Here is an 18819-nt window from a genome sequence, read left to right on the forward strand (position 1 = left end):
ATAAATGTGCATTTCATTCTGTTTAGTGTGTGTGTGTATTCTAGCTGCAGCTTTCTGTGGATGGATTCTGTCCTCTCTGAAGTGTCAGTTGCTGCAATAATATTTCGTAACGCACATTCCAGCGAACAATAGCGGAAACAATTTTCCAAACAATAGAGCTTTGAAAGCTTTTATTTAATAGAATGTGAATTACATTATTGTTGTGAAACAAATAGTTCACACAGAATGAAAATTGTCATCACCATCTGCCTTTATGTCATGATTTTATTACCAGATATCAGAGCTGCTCTTTTTATACAAGGAAAGTGTGGTGATTTATACTGCCAACCTTTAAAAAGACAAAAATACTATAAAAGTACCATAAAAGTATTCAACGTGGCTCATATGCTGTGCTCCGAGTCTTTGGAAGCCTTTCAATAATTTTGTCTGAGAATCAAACAGAAATTTAAAATGTTATTACTTGTAAACCACTTTTAAAAGGTTAGTTCACCCAAGAATGAAAATGCTATTATCTTTTCGAAACGTAAGACTTTAATTCATCTGCAGAAATGAAATGAGGATATTTTATATATTCTCTTAACATTTTCGTTCATCCATTATAAAAGTCGATGCAACCGAAAGTGTCATGCATCAAAAAGACATTGTGTAAGCTCTGTGTATTTGTTGATCAATGTGGATATATGCATAATAGCCTAAATTAAATCTGTTCATCATATAAAGCAGCCATGTCTCGTCAGATGACTTGGATTAAACTGGTCAGTCCATATGTGTTTTTGAACTTTTTGATATAAAAAAATTTAGGTTGAGTGGATTTTAATGGATAGATAAAATGGTTAGACGATCTCAGAGAGGTTAGCCACCAGTCGGACATCTCTAATTAAAGCTCACCACACTGTCACACACACCGAACTGCTCTGCTTCTGTTTGTTTTCTGGTCTAGTTTATGCATGGATACAAAATGGCAAACTGAATCAAAATCTCAGTGCATATCTTGTCTGTATCTGGCTCCCTTTTCTTCCATCCTCTTGTAATTTTAGTTATATAAAATATTTTTCAACTTTTTGACTCTATATACTGTATATATATATATATGAAGGTTGATATATATATATATATATATATATATATATATATAAATGAAGGTTTTTCTGACTGAAAAAAATAGAGAAAATAGGGACTGCCAGTGACAGGCTGTTGGATGCATAAATATTATATATATATATATATATATATATATATATATATATATATATATATATATATATAAATTTTAAGTGGAAATATTTTTCACTTAATAAAAACAGAAGAAAAAAAAATTGAACCATTTATATGCAGCATTAAAATATGCATAATAATATTTCTTTACAATTTTTTTAATTAAAACTGTACATTTATCTTAATATTATTTTTATATAAATTGCATGCATAGTTTTAATTGAGTGAAATGAATAGAACCAATTAAATATATATAAAACATTTACATAATAGATTTTATGCATTATGATATATACAGTGTATGTGTGCATATATACAGTATATATATATATATATATATATATATATATATATATATATATATATATATATACTGTATATAAAGTATACTGTATGTATGTGTGTGTATTAATTGACATTTAAATGAGAGATGCTTAAGCTATTAAAACATTTATCTTATCACTCTTAAATGTCAAGGATACATTGAAGGATCATGAAGCCAGTCTAATGAAATACTCTTAGGAAACTTAATGGCCAAATAAAAAGTGTTAAAATCGTTTGGATTGCTACTTAATTTGACATTCTTAGTGAAACCATCACAAATACTTGATATAAGTTATTTTTGGTTATAATGTTTAGACATCAATGCTCTTTGATCTGTGCAGTGAAAAATGATTTAATTCTCATTCTCTACCTGTTTTGGTGATTCCCGTTGAGATTGAGTGTGTGTTTCTGTTTGTGCCCCCACCCTGACAGTTATTTTTGTCATTGCGCTCCAGATGCATATTTCCACCCCATGCTGTTTTCACACACAGCGGGAGATGTCCCAGAAGATACACACACACACACACACACACACACACACACACACACACACACACACACTCACACTCACACATCACTAACCTTAGCTGAAGGATGGACGTAGTGCAAACGCATTAAGTAAAAATGTCCACATGCCATCTATTTTCTAATCATAATTTTTTATTGTTTTCGGAACAGATTTCTTGAGTGCTTCCATGGTGATGTACTCAGCTGGTGCTGATTGGCCGAAACCTTGGTGATGCACTGATTCTACACCATGGCTGAGGAGGCTCTGTGGAAATACCCACAATCCTCAGCTCCCTGGTGAGTATGACTGCCTGCTCGAATGGAACATGTTTGTATTAACCTTTGGTTTTATACAGATATGATGCATTGCGCTTTACAAAACTCAAATTAAAGCATTAAATTAGCAATAGTGAATAAATACACAACAGCTACAGCTTATATTGAATTTGCATGTGTGTGTTTGTGGATGGTCTTTTATGCAGACGACAAAAGAAGATGATTGAATTCTTTTTTTTTTATTGCAGATTTACATTGGCAGTGTCTCTGGCTCAACGTGAAAACCTGTGCAAGGTCAGACAGCCCTCGATGTCAGGATGTGATTTGTGCAGAGCACCACACTAAAAAAATCTACTAGGGAGACAATGGCTATTAAAAATAACCTTATAGGAGACCTTAAAGGAGACCGCTCTGTAGATTATTTAATATTAATAATATGTTTTTAGGATACCATTTAGTATTTTTTAACATTTTACAATGAGGTTTGATTCATTAACATCACTTAAAGCATTAAATAACATGAACTAATGAGCAAAGTTAGTTCACAGAGCATTAAATAATATATATATAAATAATAACTTTTGATCTCAAAAATGTATTAGTAAATGTGAACGTATAAGTAAAAGTAAAAGTATTGTTCGTTGCTAATTCATGTCAACTAATGTAGTTAACTAATGGTAACAAATGAAATCTTATTGTAAAGTGTTACCAGTGTTTTATTACAGTAAAACTCTTTTGTGAATTTGTCTTTAATTACGTCAAGTTGTTATATTAACAAGTCAGTATATTGATATAAATTCTGACAAACCTGAAGTACACATTCTCAGTTCTCAGTTAATTTAATATCAGACATAACTGAAAAATGACTCGCAGTTCTGTGAGGAAATCAGTTGTGAATTTACTGGATGAGTATGATGCCTGACTCATCACAAGATGTTATTTGATTAAATTAATGTGGAGGCATATAAAGTGTTCCATACTGTTGCCAATGGGGACTAGATTTTAAATAAAAATGAAATCTCAAATTTGTATTATTTAAGTCACAGTCTGGAGGCCGGTTTGTGTCCATCTGTCTTTATGTAATATGTTAGATTACTGTGTGATTGTTTACATCCTCTTTCCTAGTGCATGTAGTGTCTCTATGAATCTCTCTTTGAGCGTTAACAAAAATCAGCTCATCTTTTGGCATGAACCTGATTTCATTTTCCACCCAATCGATATCATAGTATGCAGCACTGGGCTGCAAATCAGATATAATCGCATTCAATTCCGTCAGATTAAGTTGATTTAAATGTGGTAATTCAGTTTGGTAGCACAGTCTGCGGAGCTGCTTTAGCAAAGACAAATAAGCTTTTCATGAACGTCATTGCAGATTCAGTCCGATATATCTGCAACTTTTTATGTTCCTTCACATTTAATAAAGGAAATTATGGGTGATCCACATGTTGATGTTAATTCACATTACTTGAATTGCTTTCTTTGTCTCCTTTTACACTTAATCTGTCTTGGCACGTCCTGACCAACAGCGACAAGCCACCTACTCATCTGTCAATCAAATACTGGACAAAACAAGGGCTTGAATCTTTGACAAAATGTATCTTTAGTTCGGTAAATAGAGGCGCTCAACCAAAAATGACTGAGAGTTCTGTTTATATTAAGTAATAAGGAAATATTTGCATTGAATTTTTTAACTTTTTACATTTTTGTACTTTTCTCTGATATTGAATGCACTGTTTATGTGTGATTTTGAACTGCTTTTTTTCACTTTTCCTCACTTAAGCCATGATGTCAGTCTGCGTGCCCTCACCACGTAACCCCTCCCCCTCTGTGGACGTAGCTAATTGCAACGGACCCTCTGCAACTCCGCCCACATCCCTCAGCCTGCGTTCCTCACACAATCAACTGCTTAGTGGTGAGGTCATCACACAGGGCCAGGCCACGCCCCCAAAGTGCAGGAAGAAGTACGCACTCACGAGCATTCAGAGCGCGATGGGACTCGGCGAAGGTGTGACGCCACCGCCGTCATCTTCAGCAACTACTGCTAACCCTAAACTGGCCAAAAATGGTGCCAATCAGTTACGTAAAGCTGCGGAACGACAGGATCACAACAAGAACACCACGGAAGAAGACGAAGATGGAAACACAGCTGGCGAATCAGAGCTCAGCATCGACGATGAGTTGAGGAATGTTGAGGAGCTAAGCCTCGACAGCGAGTCTAACGCTGACGGCGTTCACAGTGACTTTGACCAGAACAACGAGCTTGTTGACGAGGAAGTAGATGAGTTAATTGATGATGACACTAATGAGGAGGATCGTGTGGAGAATTGTGACGACCTGCTCATTCTGTCCGAGAAAACGGAGATTGTTTCAGACAGGAAGTCGCCCGAGCATATTAAGACAAGTTACCTGGAGTCATGTCTGGATGACCTGTCATACGAACTGTCTGACACGCAGGATGAGGATGTCACTAAGCCTTTGCTGGAGAAAGAGAAGAATCCCTGTCCCTCGTCTCCAAGGAAACCGCACAGCCCTGAGGACACGCCCCTCCTGTCTATAGGCTCTTCATCTTCCTCTTCCTCACCAGAGACGAAAAAAGACAGACCACGGACGGGAGCCAAGACAGACCGGGCACTAAACCGCATCCAGAACCTTCCACACAGTGACGAGGAGTCCAGCTGGACCACGTTGTCACAGGACAGTGCATCCCTGGGCTCACCAGAAGAAAGCGGTCAGTAGTACACATTTGAAACCTTACAATACGTATGTGTGTAGCTTGCTGGTCTGCTCAGTGTGTTTTGTGTGTGTGTACTTTGGCCCTGTGTAGTGGATATGGTGCACTCATGTGGTATGTGTGGTTTTCAGTTTGACTGAAGTGCTTTGGCAGAAAGGTGTTTGTGTGTTTAGACTTTTCATCTCACTGAAGTGTGATCTAGGTAAACGCAGCGCAGTGTGTGTCTGGTTTGAGGCTGTGGAGGAAAGCTTATCAAAAGCGTGTTTACTTATGTGTACCTTTTTTGTGGGTAAAAATTGGTAACTGAAAATGTTTTTGAAACAGTATAATTCATGCAAAAATTCTAAATTTGTCATCATTTACTCTCTCTGATGCTATTCCAAACCTGTAAGATGTAAACCACAATATAAGAAGTCGTACAGCATGTCCACGCTGCTCTCTTTCATATAATGAAAGTGGACAGTAACCAGGGGCTCAAAAAAGTACAAAAAAAGGTTTTGAGATATTTGTAACTTCTAAGAGTTTGAGAGTTGCAGTGAGTGATTTTCAGTGATTAATGACCTAAAGGCTTAGTTCACTCATTTACTGACCCTCATGTTGTTTGAAACACATAATACACATAAAACACATAAGACCCTCCACTGAAAGTCCATGCAACCAAAATTTCGAAGCATCCAAATGTTCATAAAGACATCATAAAAACAATCCATATGCATAGAATGGTTTAATCCATAAAAGTTTGTGACCCTGGACCACAAAACCAGTCATAAGGGTCAATTTCTAGAAATTGAGATTTATTCATCATCTGAAAGCTGAATGAATACGTTTTCCTTTGATGTATGGTTTATTAGGATAGGACAATATTTGGCTGAGATACAACTATTTGAAAATCTGGGATCTGAGAGTGCAAAAAAATCTAAATACTGAGAAAATCATCTTTAAAGTTGTCCAAATGAAGTTCTTAGCAATGCATATTACTAATCAAAAATTAGGTTTTGATATATTTATGGTAGGAAATTTACAAAATATCTTCATGGAACATAATCTTTACTTAATATCCTAATGATTTTTGGCATAAAAGAAAAATCTATAATTTTGACCCATACAATGTTTTTTTAGCTATTGCTAAAAATATACCCCAGCGACTTAAGACTGCTTTTGTGCTCCAGGGTCACAAATAAACATTGATCAACTCAAATACATAGAACACGTCAAAAAAAATGAGAAACAAAAGCTCAAACATTCTTACTTGATGGGTTTGGAATGACATGAGGGTGAGTAAATGATGACTGAATTTTCATTTGTTGGGTGAACTAGCACTTTAAATGTATCTGTTCCTCACTCAAATTTATTGCAAGACTAGGGCTGCGTCCAAAATCGAATACTTTTTTCTTTTGAATAAGTAATAATGAGGCCACGAGAGCGCATTTTGCAATCTCAGTGGAAGTAGTACATCATTGAGGTACTTTCCCCTGTTTTATGATTACTATGAATTTGGACATATACACTTTTCACATACAGTTTTCGCCTGCTGTATAGTATGGAAGTAGCCATATTTGAATGCAGGGTGGGACTATAGCTCACAATTCATATGAACTATTTGTATGGTGCTTTTTGTCTTTTTTTAAGTTTGAAAGGCACTGGTTATGGAATAAAACATAATAATTAAAAAAAATGTTAAATAACTTAGTTTTTTTTGGACTAAATGGACTGACAGACCTAGATAATGCAGCTATAGCTTTGTGTCATCCAATGTGTTAATCGCAAGTTAATTGCACTACAGGTGGCAGGGGTGTAGTGTGACATTTATTTAATCTGTAAAATATTAAATTACACGTTATGTATGCTTAGACAGACAGAAGAAGACTGCAATTTGACTATGCAGCTATTGTTATTATAACTGTGCATCGAAATGGGCTTAGTGTCTTTTTTTTACTGTAAAAAAAAAGGAAAAGAGCAGCATCAACATTCATCAAAATATCTCCTTTTGTGTTCCACTGAAGAAAAACTACACAGGTTTGGAATAACATGAGAGTGTGTAAACAGTTTTATTTTGGGGTGAACAGTCACTTTTGGTACATGCAACCCACGTTTATAACAAGGATAAATGGTGCTGAATGTCTCCTCTCTGCCCCCGGGCTGTCACTCAAACCAGTCGACCATTGACACAGTGTCTGTCAAAGTCTCTCATTGTAGACAGGAAAACCTCACAGGTGTGTGGCAGGTCTGTTCGGCCAGCATGGTGGGTAATGGACAGCTGCGACCTGGTTTTACACCCAGATGTTATCTGGCATCACCGCAGCAGACTGTTATGCGCACTAATTCTTGCACATCCATCCCTCTCCCACGGTTTCTGTATCTTGTCATACCAAGGTCACGTGACCACACATTGGGTGACACTGCAGGAAAAATGATCTCAGGGTTGCCAGGGTGATGATCGTTCAGCAAGGGAGGTGGGTTTGCGCGGCCGCATGACCAATCAGATGTCCCGGATGGACAGGAAGCTGATATCTCTCTTCCTGCAAGATTTGGATATAAAATAAACAGCAGATAAACAGAGTCTTTTGCTCTCGCATGCTCACCCACCCCGTCTCTCCCTCTCCCTTTCTCCATCAGTCGCTCGCCCCCTCTGTCTCTCTCCAGCTCTACCTCTGCTTTCCTCTCTCTTCTCATGTCATCCTCTCTGCTTGCGGCTGCTCAGTCATGATGCTGGGTAAAGACTACATGTTGGCCATTGTTTTAGTGAATTACGAGGGTAGGTACTGTGCGTCGGTGTGTCTGTGTGGATGTGAGTCAGTGCTGCGCATGTAGCTACGCGTCTCTGTTATAATAAATGCAGGCGGAGAAGAGAGATTAGGAAGGAGGGGAGGATGCAGTGAAGGGTGTCACGAGCTGTGTGCTGAATACTGAAGTTTGTGCATATGTTCATGGCACTTCGGTTCACATGTGTGCGTGAATTTTTCAGCGGTCCTCCCCTCCCCCTCTGCCCGCCACATGCTTTAAAGACTGCAGAAAGAGAAAGACGTTATCGAAAGTGGGTCGAATGTTAAATCTAGCATGGAAAACTAGGCTGAGGATAGTTACTACATGCTAGCACGCTGTCTACCTGTGTATTAAAAAATGAACTTGATGTTATTTTTGCTAAAAGATCGACACAGTTATTAAACATAAACCTGTTTGTTGTCTCTATTTCTTTGTATTTGAATCTGTTTGAAGGCTTTATTGTCTCAGAGAACTGAGATGAGGTTTTCAGGCAGCTGTAATGACCCACTTATATATCAGGGACTACAAGTCCCATAATGCACCTCAGCATAATACCCAAGTCCGCGTGAACTGGAAATTGCTGCAGACTTTATTTCAGCATAGTGATGTATTTCCAACTGAAACGGAATATTGAATATTGGGCGGGGTTTTATTTTAGTGCTCCTCCTCTCTGTCTCTCACTCATAAGCATAGTTAAGGATATTTTTCTCAAGCTGTCAAACTGACGTCATCAGAGAAGGACTGCCATTCCAGAGCGGAAGCAATTGTTCAGATTTCAAATAAAAATTACCAAGACAAACCATTTTTTTTTCAGCGGATTAACTTGCACAGATTAATTGTTCACCTCAGGACTAGCAATGTGCACTTAGTAAATAAAGTCAATTTTGATTTCACAAGGACTTGAAAAATAAACTACGGCTCCTGTACTGCAGCGCCTCATTGAGAGAATTTGGGTAGAGGAGATATCTCTAATAAGCACTTGTGTTTACTTAGCATGCTGGGAGATTTGATTAGTGTACATGACTAGTGCTGGCTAATAGCTGTTTCACTAAGTTAGTCAGTTCTATTGGCTAATTATTAAGTTTCACTGAAGTGAGTCGTGCCTTGAAGCAACAGTGAGGCTACTCAACTCGTGCTTTCTGCCTGAACAAGTAACTCACACTGTTGTTATAGTTAGCTAAATTCATAAACATTTGTTACTTAAAAAAAAATTATATTATTAATATTAACTGAAATAAGATAATAAAAATCTATATATATTTTTTTTCAGCTAGTTGCCAAGGTTCATTTAGTTGAACTAAAATAAACTAAAACTGTTTAATTTTGAAAAACTATAAAGGCATAAAAAAAAAAATTACAAAACACAAAATTACCTAAACGGAAATGGGGGAAACACATTAAAATTAATAATAAAAACTAGTATCTCAATTAAAAAAAAAAAAAAACTTGATACTTGCTCATATAATTTGGTTTTTTTATTTTAATTATTTTATTTTAGTTTTTTTTTTTTTTTTTGTTTTATTTGTTTTTTAAATAACTGTTGTTAATAGTGTAACGATTTATGAAGGACATCTCACATAAGTCACTTTCAAACCAAAGTGTCAATGCGATGAATTTGCATGATCAAGTTGATATTTTAATCTACATGTGGATTTCTGCTGAAATGACTGGATTTCACCTGCAAAAATTTGACGAGTAACAGTAAATCTGACTGCGCCCTTGGTGATTTAAACAGCATAATTTGACATTTTTTTCACTTGAATCCTTTTACCGTGTTTATCCTGACAGGTTTCCAGCCACAAGTTACTTTTACATTGACACTGAAAGTGAATTTACAGCCAATATTTGTGCTATGTGGAGCAGGATTTTAGACCAATGAGATTTCATTGTGGGTGGGGCTACACAGAGTGATTCCCAGACATACTCTATCCACCATGTTTGCTCTGTCCTTTGACCTGTGTGACCTTCAACAAGTCAACAAATGAGGAACAACGGTCTAGGTACCTAGTATGTACACTTAACACTCTCCGGCATTGTTTTTAATAACTTTTTGAATCTAATAGGCTTCCGTGACATGATGCGATGCAAAGTGTCCACTGGCTGTATACTTAAGAATCTTAGCAGATGCAATACTGAATATTCAGACATCCGTCTCATTTGACTTACAGCTTTTTGCATACTGTGCAGTAGGGGATTTAAAGAGAATGAGTAGGAAAGTCTATAAACCAACAGTACATTAACTTAGAATATGGAAAAGATTTTATCATTTGTGTCCAAGCTAGTTATTACATGGTGTCAGTTAATTTTTTCTTCAGTTGTTAGTTATTCATTTTGTGGAGTGTCATGTAGATTGACACAAGGTCTTCTGAGAATCTCTTTAGAGTTGTTGAGTCAAACACACACACACACTGAATATTACGGCTCAATGGTTTTGGGGAGGACGTGTTTCCTGGTTTGAATCTGTTCAGCATATGTGTGAGTAACAGACTGTGGTTTACTGTGTGTATATGTGCGGTTTTCCTCACCCAGATTGCATTGTGTGAATAATGCCCTTACTAACATCTGAAACATGAAACAAACATTCCCAGCTGCTGAGCGAGGACAGACAGAAAAGTAGCAAGTTCACATGAGAGAGACAGTGATTTAACAGTATGATAGTCTTCCAGTTAAAAAAACAAAACACCTATTTAATGTATTACAGGGCATTCATATCTCACAGAAACACACAAGGGTGAAGTGATTCATTATCTAGACTTCAGCAGTTTTAATGATTTTGTTGCCGATTGAAATGTCCATATGTTGGGAGCAATGTTTCAGCTTCAATGTGGATCAGAATTTAGAGTCAAAATGATCTATGTAATATTAGATTTGTAGACTTATCACTACCGCTCACATGCTCTGGTCTGGAATGCTATGAACTAGGGCTGTCACAATATCAGATTTTAACTAGGTCTAAATGATTATTGTGACCAAAAGAATTCACAATAACAATACTATCAAAAATAATGCAAGCAGTCAAATTCATCTTTAACTTTATTTTATGTTTTCTCTTTCTGGCCAAACTATCACATTCCAAATATGTGTGTAAGGAAACAAGAAAGAGTTTGTAACCATCACTGTACAAAAGCATACAAAAAAGTACTTACTGTTGATCGCCACTTCCTAAAGACTGAGGTGTCTACAGGCCGCGTTCACACTGCAGGCAAATGTGGCACATTTTTTATGCTCACATGAGACTCAGATCTGTTTTTCTTATGACAGTGTGAACAGTACAAACCCCATGGAATTTGATCTTTTCAGTTCTGATTTGTGCCACTTCCATATGTGGTACTAAATCTTATACAGGCCAGATGTTTTGCAACGCGACTATGGTGTAGTTGAGGAATTTTGTGGTAAATGGACAAAAGTGCTTCATATCCCCCTAAAGACAGCATAATCCATATCAAAATGAATTTAAAAAAATACAAATATTGTTAAAAGTCACATTAAATGTTGTTTGTCACATGTAGTAGACTATTTTTGTGCCATGGGTAATAGGAGGATTTCCACGCAGCTACCACTGCAAGTATATTTCAAACCTGTGGGAAGCACTGGGTATGGGTATTAGTGTCGATTTTGTGTCAATTAGTGTCGATTTTGCCTGTCATTCATTGATTTTTTGGGGAAGTAGTAGCTGCACACTGCATCTGTATTATGATAGGTGGTAACCAGTGTTAAGGTACAATACCGCCACCTTCTGTGTTGGAGTGTCAACCAGATGGCGCTGACGCTGGATTATTTATGAACATTACATTTTTTAAATATCACGATTATTGTCAGTACCAATATACATACAGTACGCCGTAATTTTTGCTCATACAGATAAGAGTAATACATCGTTCGAAACTGTAAAGTGTCTACTTTTATTTGTATACACTCACAATATGAGCAAAACATTGTGCTTTTGTAAAATAAAGAAAACAAACAGGATGTGCTTTCTGCCATCTCGGTCTTTGTGAACTGGAGCGTGTCACAAAAATGAACTGAAACTGAGTGTATAGCTACTATGGGAGAAATAGATCTAAAGAACAAATTCAAATCAAAAACAAAAACTCTGATGATTATGTAATCCGTATAAAAGCTGCAATTCTCACTGAAGCCACATCCACTGTACTCATAAGTGAGCATCGTCAACTTCATCTTTGCAGCCAACACTAGTTTATTAAATAGTTAAAATGTCTCCTTGATATTTCCGACACATTCATAATCATAACCATCATAAATCTTGATGGTGCTTTGCTGCAAGATTTATGTGTGAGCTTGAGAGTGGAATAGGCAATATATTTATATTTGTATATATATATTTAAGTAATTAAATTAATATAAACATGCGATTAGTCAACTAGAAAAATATTTATTCTGGGGCAGCCCTAGTTGTTAAACTATACATCAACACTCTTGGAACGCTGTTCAGATTCAGGTTAGTACCAGAACTGTTGCATACTGATACATACTGTGTTTTAAAATTACTCATGCTGTCATACAAGGTTTTGGTCATAACACACACTCGTAGGAGTCTTGGATATCTTGGTTGATGGGTGTGTGGACCACGCCTGACCTTATGTTTATGTGTTTCCAGATATCTGGGGTGAGCACTCATTTCAGACAGACCCTGATTTGCCTCCAGGATGGAAGATGATGACGGACATGGCTGGGATTTATTACTGGCACATTCCTACGGGCACCACACAGTGGGAGAGACCCGCCCCATGCCATCCGGTGCCAACTGGACCCAGCCATGCCAGCCGCAAACACTCCCTGGGCTCCCTGTCACCCTCGCCCACTCCAGATCACGAGGTAACCCTTTGAAACCATGTGGTTACGCTAACTGGACATAAACAACTAACTTAAACAAATCAACAGTTGATTTATCCATATTGACCAATCATTTGCTCGGTACCTCTTTGTTGTCCTCTAGTCGATGTCTCACGCAGACGTGTTTTTCGGAGCATCGAGTCGTTCAGGCAGCACCACTTCTGACAGCTCGTCTGACCCCGCCCCCATTCCGTCTACTTCATGTCTGGACCCTACCCCTATCCTGTCCTCAAACTCTTCCTCATCCTCTGACGGCAATGTTCCTTCCTGTGGATTCGTCAACAGCTGCTACTTTGTAAGTCTTTTCAGTGTCTCATCTTACAGTACGGACAATACTTTATGGTCACATCCTGCCATTCTCTGGGTGTTTAGATTTCACAATGAGTACAATTTGGTTGTGGAGAATAAAGTGGATAAGACAAACTTATAGTTCATAAAAGCATGAAAATTCATGGTAACGGCATTACAGATGTAACAGTACTTTAGTTTCCATGGATTGCTATGACTGTATTTGGGAAATTAATGTTTTCGCCCACCAGATACAATGACTAGTGAAGGGCGAAATTTATCAGCAATTTTAATTTTTTTATCAGGTATTTTTTCAAATCATATGTATGAAAGACCTTACTAGATGAATGAAACTGAACAAACATGCATATCAATAAATATGAAAAGTCTAGAGTCTTTTAAATTGCTCCTGGCCTTAACAGTGGGCTTAAATCACTTTTTAGTCCTTTGAGTCTCAGTGTGCTTTACAGTTATGCTGTTTGCTGCAGCATGAAGCAAGGTTGAAAGCACCAGGCATGGTTTTGTTTGTTTTAAAATGGTTAAATGCTACTTAAAATGCTACTGAATAACTGAACAAAAGAAGACATGCATCTTGCCAGATTTCGGTTAGTCTGTTCTTTTCAGTTGACTTCTTAAATCTTACTAGGTAAGTAACATGACTTATTTGATTTTTTATTTTTTGTTTTGTTTTGTTTTTTGTTTTGTTTTGTTTTGTTTTGCTTTGTTTTGTTTTGTTTTGTTTTGTTTTGTTTTGTTTTGTTTTGTTTTGTTTTGTTTTGTTTTGTTTGGTTTGGTTTGGTTTGTGTCCACAAAAAAGAGGAAATAATCAACAGTTTTTTTTTTTTTTTTTTTTTTTTTTCACTTGAAATCTATTGGAATGTCCAAAAATAAAATTATTGCCAAATGGTTATTAAATTATAAACCATGTTGTTGTTGAATCTCAAGCAAATTTAACTGGAATATTGTGAAAATACCATTTAAAAATTTGGGGTCAGTAAGATTTTTTCTTATTGTTTTTTGAAGGAAGTCTCATGCACACCAAGGCTGCTTTTATTTGACCAAAAATACAGTTAAACAATAATATTGAAATATATTACAGTATAAAATAAATTTTCCATGTTAATATTTATTTATATTTATTATATATATTTGATTTTGCTCAATTCTTTACTTTCACATTTAATCAATTTAATGCTTCCTTCCTGAATAAAAGTACTAGTTTCTTTTCAAAAAAATCTTACTGACTCCAAATTTTTGAATTGTGGTGTAAATTGTATTGACAAATATAAATATATTGTGATATTTAGTTAGAAGTTGGTCACACATAATAAAGCTAAAACTGTGTATGTATTTGTGTGTGTGTGTGTGTGTGTGTGTGTGTGTGTGTATAGCCTCGGTCCTCATCCCTACAGATAATGCCAGGGAAGGATAGACACTTTGAGGCACGCCATTGGGAAGAGGACAAGGTAACAGTAACATTTGTTTACTCTCAGAATGTAGTGGAAAAACAGTTTGTGCTTTCCTCTGATTCTTGCAACTCAGAGTGAAATATCAACATCCATACTGCATGTAATCAAATCCCAACCAAACACCCAACAGATACTGTACACACACACACACACATGCTTATCGAGTGATCTAACAACCCTGTCTTGTCTCTCTCCACCCTCCCACTCTTGACCCCTCAACCTTGTCCTCCCTGTTTATGTGTTTGTGTTTGAATAATGGTGCAGAAACAGCCATGGAGTGATTTTGCAGTGGGAAAGATTGATAGTGAGATCTGGAAGGTTAGTATCTCAGGCAGTTTTCTAATTGAACTGCAGAGCCAAATACACAGTAGAATGTCTCAGGGGACCACTGTCAACACTTGGGTTCAAAATTAATTTTTCGCCCATTGGCTGGCCCATATTTAACAGATGTATTTTGCATTATTTTTAATAAAAATTCTGAGAAGTTGGTCTACCTGAAGTTCTACAGGAGTAGTTGTGTTCTGAGATCCAGTACTGCTTCATACCTTCCTCACCTTTTAACCTTTAACCTTTCTACTGAGCATGGTTTTTGTGTTCTTTTGTGTCTCTGTACTGCAAAAAACATTTATCCAACTAACTTAATTTTTTTAACCTATTAGCCAATTTTTTTTTCTTGATTTAAGCATAAACCTCACAAAATTTTGTTAGTATTATGCTGAAAACTAGTCTTAATATATTATGCAATTTTTGTTTGTCATGGAAATTGATCTTGTTTTAAGTATATTTTGATATACACAACAAACCTTGCAGAGGAGAGTAAAGCATTGATAAATCAAATGCTTACACTATTTATTAATTTATGCATTTTAATACTGATTAAGAAAATGATTTTTGCAGTTCATGGAGCAGGAAAGCTCCTGTTCATTCTTCATTTCTTCTCACTGTCTTGATCCATTCTTTTTGTAAAATGTGAAAGGTTCAAACTGTGTCTGTTTTAAAACTGGTTAATCATTTTCATTTCAGTTTGTTGAATCACTCATCGCAGTAACTGTGTTTGGCGTGATCTGCACATACACACAGATCTTTGCACTTGACCCACTGGCTCCATGCTGTACATCTGTGGGTTTGCTATATGTTTGTGTTTATGCAAGTCTGATTTATCTCTGCTTCAGGATCTACAGGCGGCTACAGTAAACCCTGACCCTAGTCTGAAAGAGTTTGAAGGCGCAACTCTCCGCTACGCCTCCCTCAAACTACGGTGTGTGAAAGAGAATAAATAATAAATAAATACACATTAAGGAAAGAGAGAATAAAAAAAATGTATATATCTCTTCTGACTGTGTGTGCATCTGTGTTTAGAAACCCTGCTCCTGTGGAAGAGGAAGATTCCAGCAGCAGTAACAGTGACCCTGAAGCCAAGGTGAGAGTACATGAGTTTGTGCATACTACATGTCTTGAAGGCAGGATCCAAATTCATACTCGCCAAGCTCTGAAGCAATATGCTGTATAATGGAGTTGCACACTAATTGGCTGGTGTTTGTTTAGGAACTGCAACATTATATGGTTTAAGTCAGATTATAAGAATGATAGTCAAGGTCTTGTTGTAAGAGACAAAATTAATAAAATCAAAGACATATAAGCATCTACTAAATAAAAGGTTGTTGCGACTGCTATATTATCTAACACTTCTTCCCTCAATGGAAACAGCAAAAACTTGCATTCTCATATGAACAATTTTTTTTTTTTTTGCATGGATATGCAAAATAGGCCATTCAGTATACCTGCCATTAGCAGATGTGGGGATAAAATACATTTTGGGTCATTTTAAAGAGTAAATAATGATTTTAACAAAATTTATAATCTTGATCACCATGACATTATCATGTCCCCTAGTTCTGTGAGATTTTTTTTCTGAAAAAAAAGCATGACAAATATATGGTTTTAATGTACCAGGATTGACACAAACTATTTCAAACGTAGTTTATTGGTTTTTGTATATTGGTGGAATTTAGTGGCCCTGTCAGGAGTTCCATCCATTCTAGATATACAGTGCCATCTGCTGGCTGCTCAAAGAAATGCATATGCACGTCATGCTTGGAGAGGTGGTAAAGGGGACGATGGAAAAACACGTTTGTAGTTATTATTTCTGATGTTTTTATCTGAGAGGTACGATATGTCCTTAATGCAGCTGACCCTGATGTTAACATAAAACTAAACAACACCCTCATAAATACATAGTCAAATGCATTTGTGCCACAAAATATGTAGCAAATCAATAAAAATCAGTTAATCCTTCAAATATTTGATTATTCAGTGTGTCACATACACTACCATTTAAAAGTGTGAGGTCTGCAGATTTTTAAATGTTTTTGACATCTCTTATGCTCACCAAAATGGTCTTTATTTGATAAAAAATACAATAATACAGTAATATTGTGAAATATTGTTTGTGACCATTTAATTTTTTTTTTCTATTTTAATATATATTTTAAAGATGTTAAGTATTTCTGTGCTAGCAAAGCTGAATTTTCAGCATCAATACTTCAGTCTTTAGTGTCTCATGATCCTTTAGAAATCATTGCCAATTTGCTGCTCAAGAAACATTTCATATTATTCAATCAATGTTGAAAACTGTTTTACTGCTTAATATTTTTGTGGGAACCATGTTATATATTTTTTTCACTATATGTTGAATGGAAAGTGTAAAAGAACACCATTTATTGTTTTTTTGTGACATTATAAATGTCTTACTGTCATTAAAGTATTAATTTCTTTACAATACTTTCTAATACAATACAGCTTTATTGGTTTTCAGCTGAAAGAGAAAAAGGTCAAAGATATGGGTCAAAAAAAAAAAGCCTAAATTGAAAATGTGACTGTCAAGCATAATGCTTAAAAATAGTCTTGTGTTGTAGAGGTGGATACCAAACACTGTGTTTTTAATTTGTAGCTTGACCAAACAGTAGTAAACCATAGTAGATCACATAGAATTATTTACTTATCGATTTACTGTTGCAGTTAGATTATGCTATATATTGCCTAATATATCAAATCAAAGGCATGTTTTAACACTAAAATATGCAATGGAAATATAGGCTAAATTTATATGTCTCATTTGATTGGGTGGACCAGCTGTCAATCTGAGTGGTTCAACCTCGCCTCTATAGTGTATACAGATGAAGAATGTAGCTCTGTACATCACAACTATGCAGCAACCCCACTGTAAGCTCAAGTTGAACTTTTACTGGATTTTTAATTTCTGTTTATGAGTTGTCAGATAATATTCATCTGCAGTTTATGTTAGCATTCAATGTACACTTCCCCCCAAGTCGTGCTCTCTCTCTGTCTCTCTCTCTCTCTCTCTCTCTCCATCCATCCCTCTTTGCTTGTTTCACACTCTTCCTCTTGAGGATCTGTTCTTTCAGCAGCAGTTAAAATCAAACTGAAAGAGCAGGACAACATTCTGCCTGTTATTAATCTCTCGCACACACAAACACTTTTATAATGGAGGCACCTCGTCACAGATTGTCAGAAAAGAAGAGAGACTGAATGATGGATGATTTTGCTCTCAGAGTGCTGGGAGATGAGAAAGGAGGAGGTGAAGAGTAAAAGATGAAAGAAAAACTCTTCCAGTAAAAGGGGTCTTCTTTTTTGATCTCAGCACCCTGTTATAAGAGTTGTGTGTGTGTGTGTGTGTGTGTGTGTGTAAGTGATCATGTATGTGTATGAACACTCTCTCCCTTTCTCACTCATTTTAACAGCAGCTATTCTTAGAAGATGCGATGTGAAAATTTTAAGAGGTGTTTCATCAGTGTAGTCTCACTATAGAGGAGTAGGAGGATTTTGGATATGAGGCAAAATGGAATATATGTAATAGATAGACACAATACTATATTACTGGGCTTGTTCTTGTGCGAGCTATTATTATTATGTCTTAAGTCGTATATATTTGCGGGGCTCTTCATTTTCATAGTGTGTAGCTGTTGCCCTGAAGTTATTTGTTACAGTGTTTGTGATTAATCAGTGGGTTTCTATTTATTACAGTGTTTTGCTGTGCGCTCTCTCGGCTGGGTAGAGATGGCTGAGGAGGATTTGGCTCCGGGTAAAAGCAGCGTCGCTGTTAACAACTGCATCCGTCAACTGTCCTACTGCAAGAATGATATACGAGACACAGTGGGCATCTGGGGAGAGGTGAGAGACAGCTTCACCCTATCTCTCTCACACACACATACTAACCAGATTTACAAGAACCCGTGCTGCTTGACCAGTTTTACAACCAGCTAGACCAGCACTATAGTCTAAACACAGGAAGGCACATATGATACCTATTTATGCTAAAATACACACAATGTTTCTAAACATCATTTTGAAAAAGGGAAGGTAGAAACGGAG

The 18819-nt window shown here is 36.4% G+C and overlaps 1 protein-coding gene across 6 annotated transcripts in view; it reads left to right on the forward strand.

Annotated features, from left to right (window-relative positions):
* The window catches only part of LOC109101088 (amyloid-beta A4 precursor protein-binding family B member 2-like), a 44814-nt gene that overhangs the window by 14814 nt on the left and 11181 nt on the right, over nucleotides 1–18819 (forward strand). For 4 of the 6 annotated variants that reach the window (XM_042776117.1, XM_042776166.1, XM_042776228.1 and 1 more), the window contains exons 3-12: nucleotides 2218–2343; nucleotides 2571–2616; nucleotides 4103–5050; nucleotides 12435–12652; nucleotides 12774–12965; nucleotides 14350–14424; nucleotides 14692–14745; nucleotides 15600–15685; nucleotides 15787–15847; nucleotides 18472–18618. In XM_042776117.1, coding sequence (XP_042632051.1) covers nucleotides 4105–5050; nucleotides 12435–12652; nucleotides 12774–12965; nucleotides 14350–14424; nucleotides 14692–14745; nucleotides 15600–15685; nucleotides 15787–15847; nucleotides 18472–18618 — 1779 coding nt within the window. In that variant the 5' untranslated portion in view covers nucleotides 2218–2343; nucleotides 2571–2616; nucleotides 4103–4104. Of the gene's footprint in view, nucleotides 1–2217; nucleotides 2344–2570; nucleotides 2617–4102; nucleotides 5051–7550; nucleotides 7809–12434; nucleotides 12653–12773; nucleotides 12966–14349; nucleotides 14425–14691; nucleotides 14746–15599; nucleotides 15686–15786; nucleotides 15848–18471; nucleotides 18619–18819 lie in introns of those variants that run through there. The other 2 variants (XM_042776349.1, XM_042776424.1) reach the window with 2 other exon arrangements.

The sequence above is a fragment of the Cyprinus carpio genome, chromosome A1 (genome assembly GCF_018340385.1).
Source record: "Cyprinus carpio isolate SPL01 chromosome A1, ASM1834038v1, whole genome shotgun sequence".
NCBI classification, from domain to species: domain Eukaryota; kingdom Metazoa; phylum Chordata; class Actinopteri; order Cypriniformes; family Cyprinidae; genus Cyprinus; species Cyprinus carpio.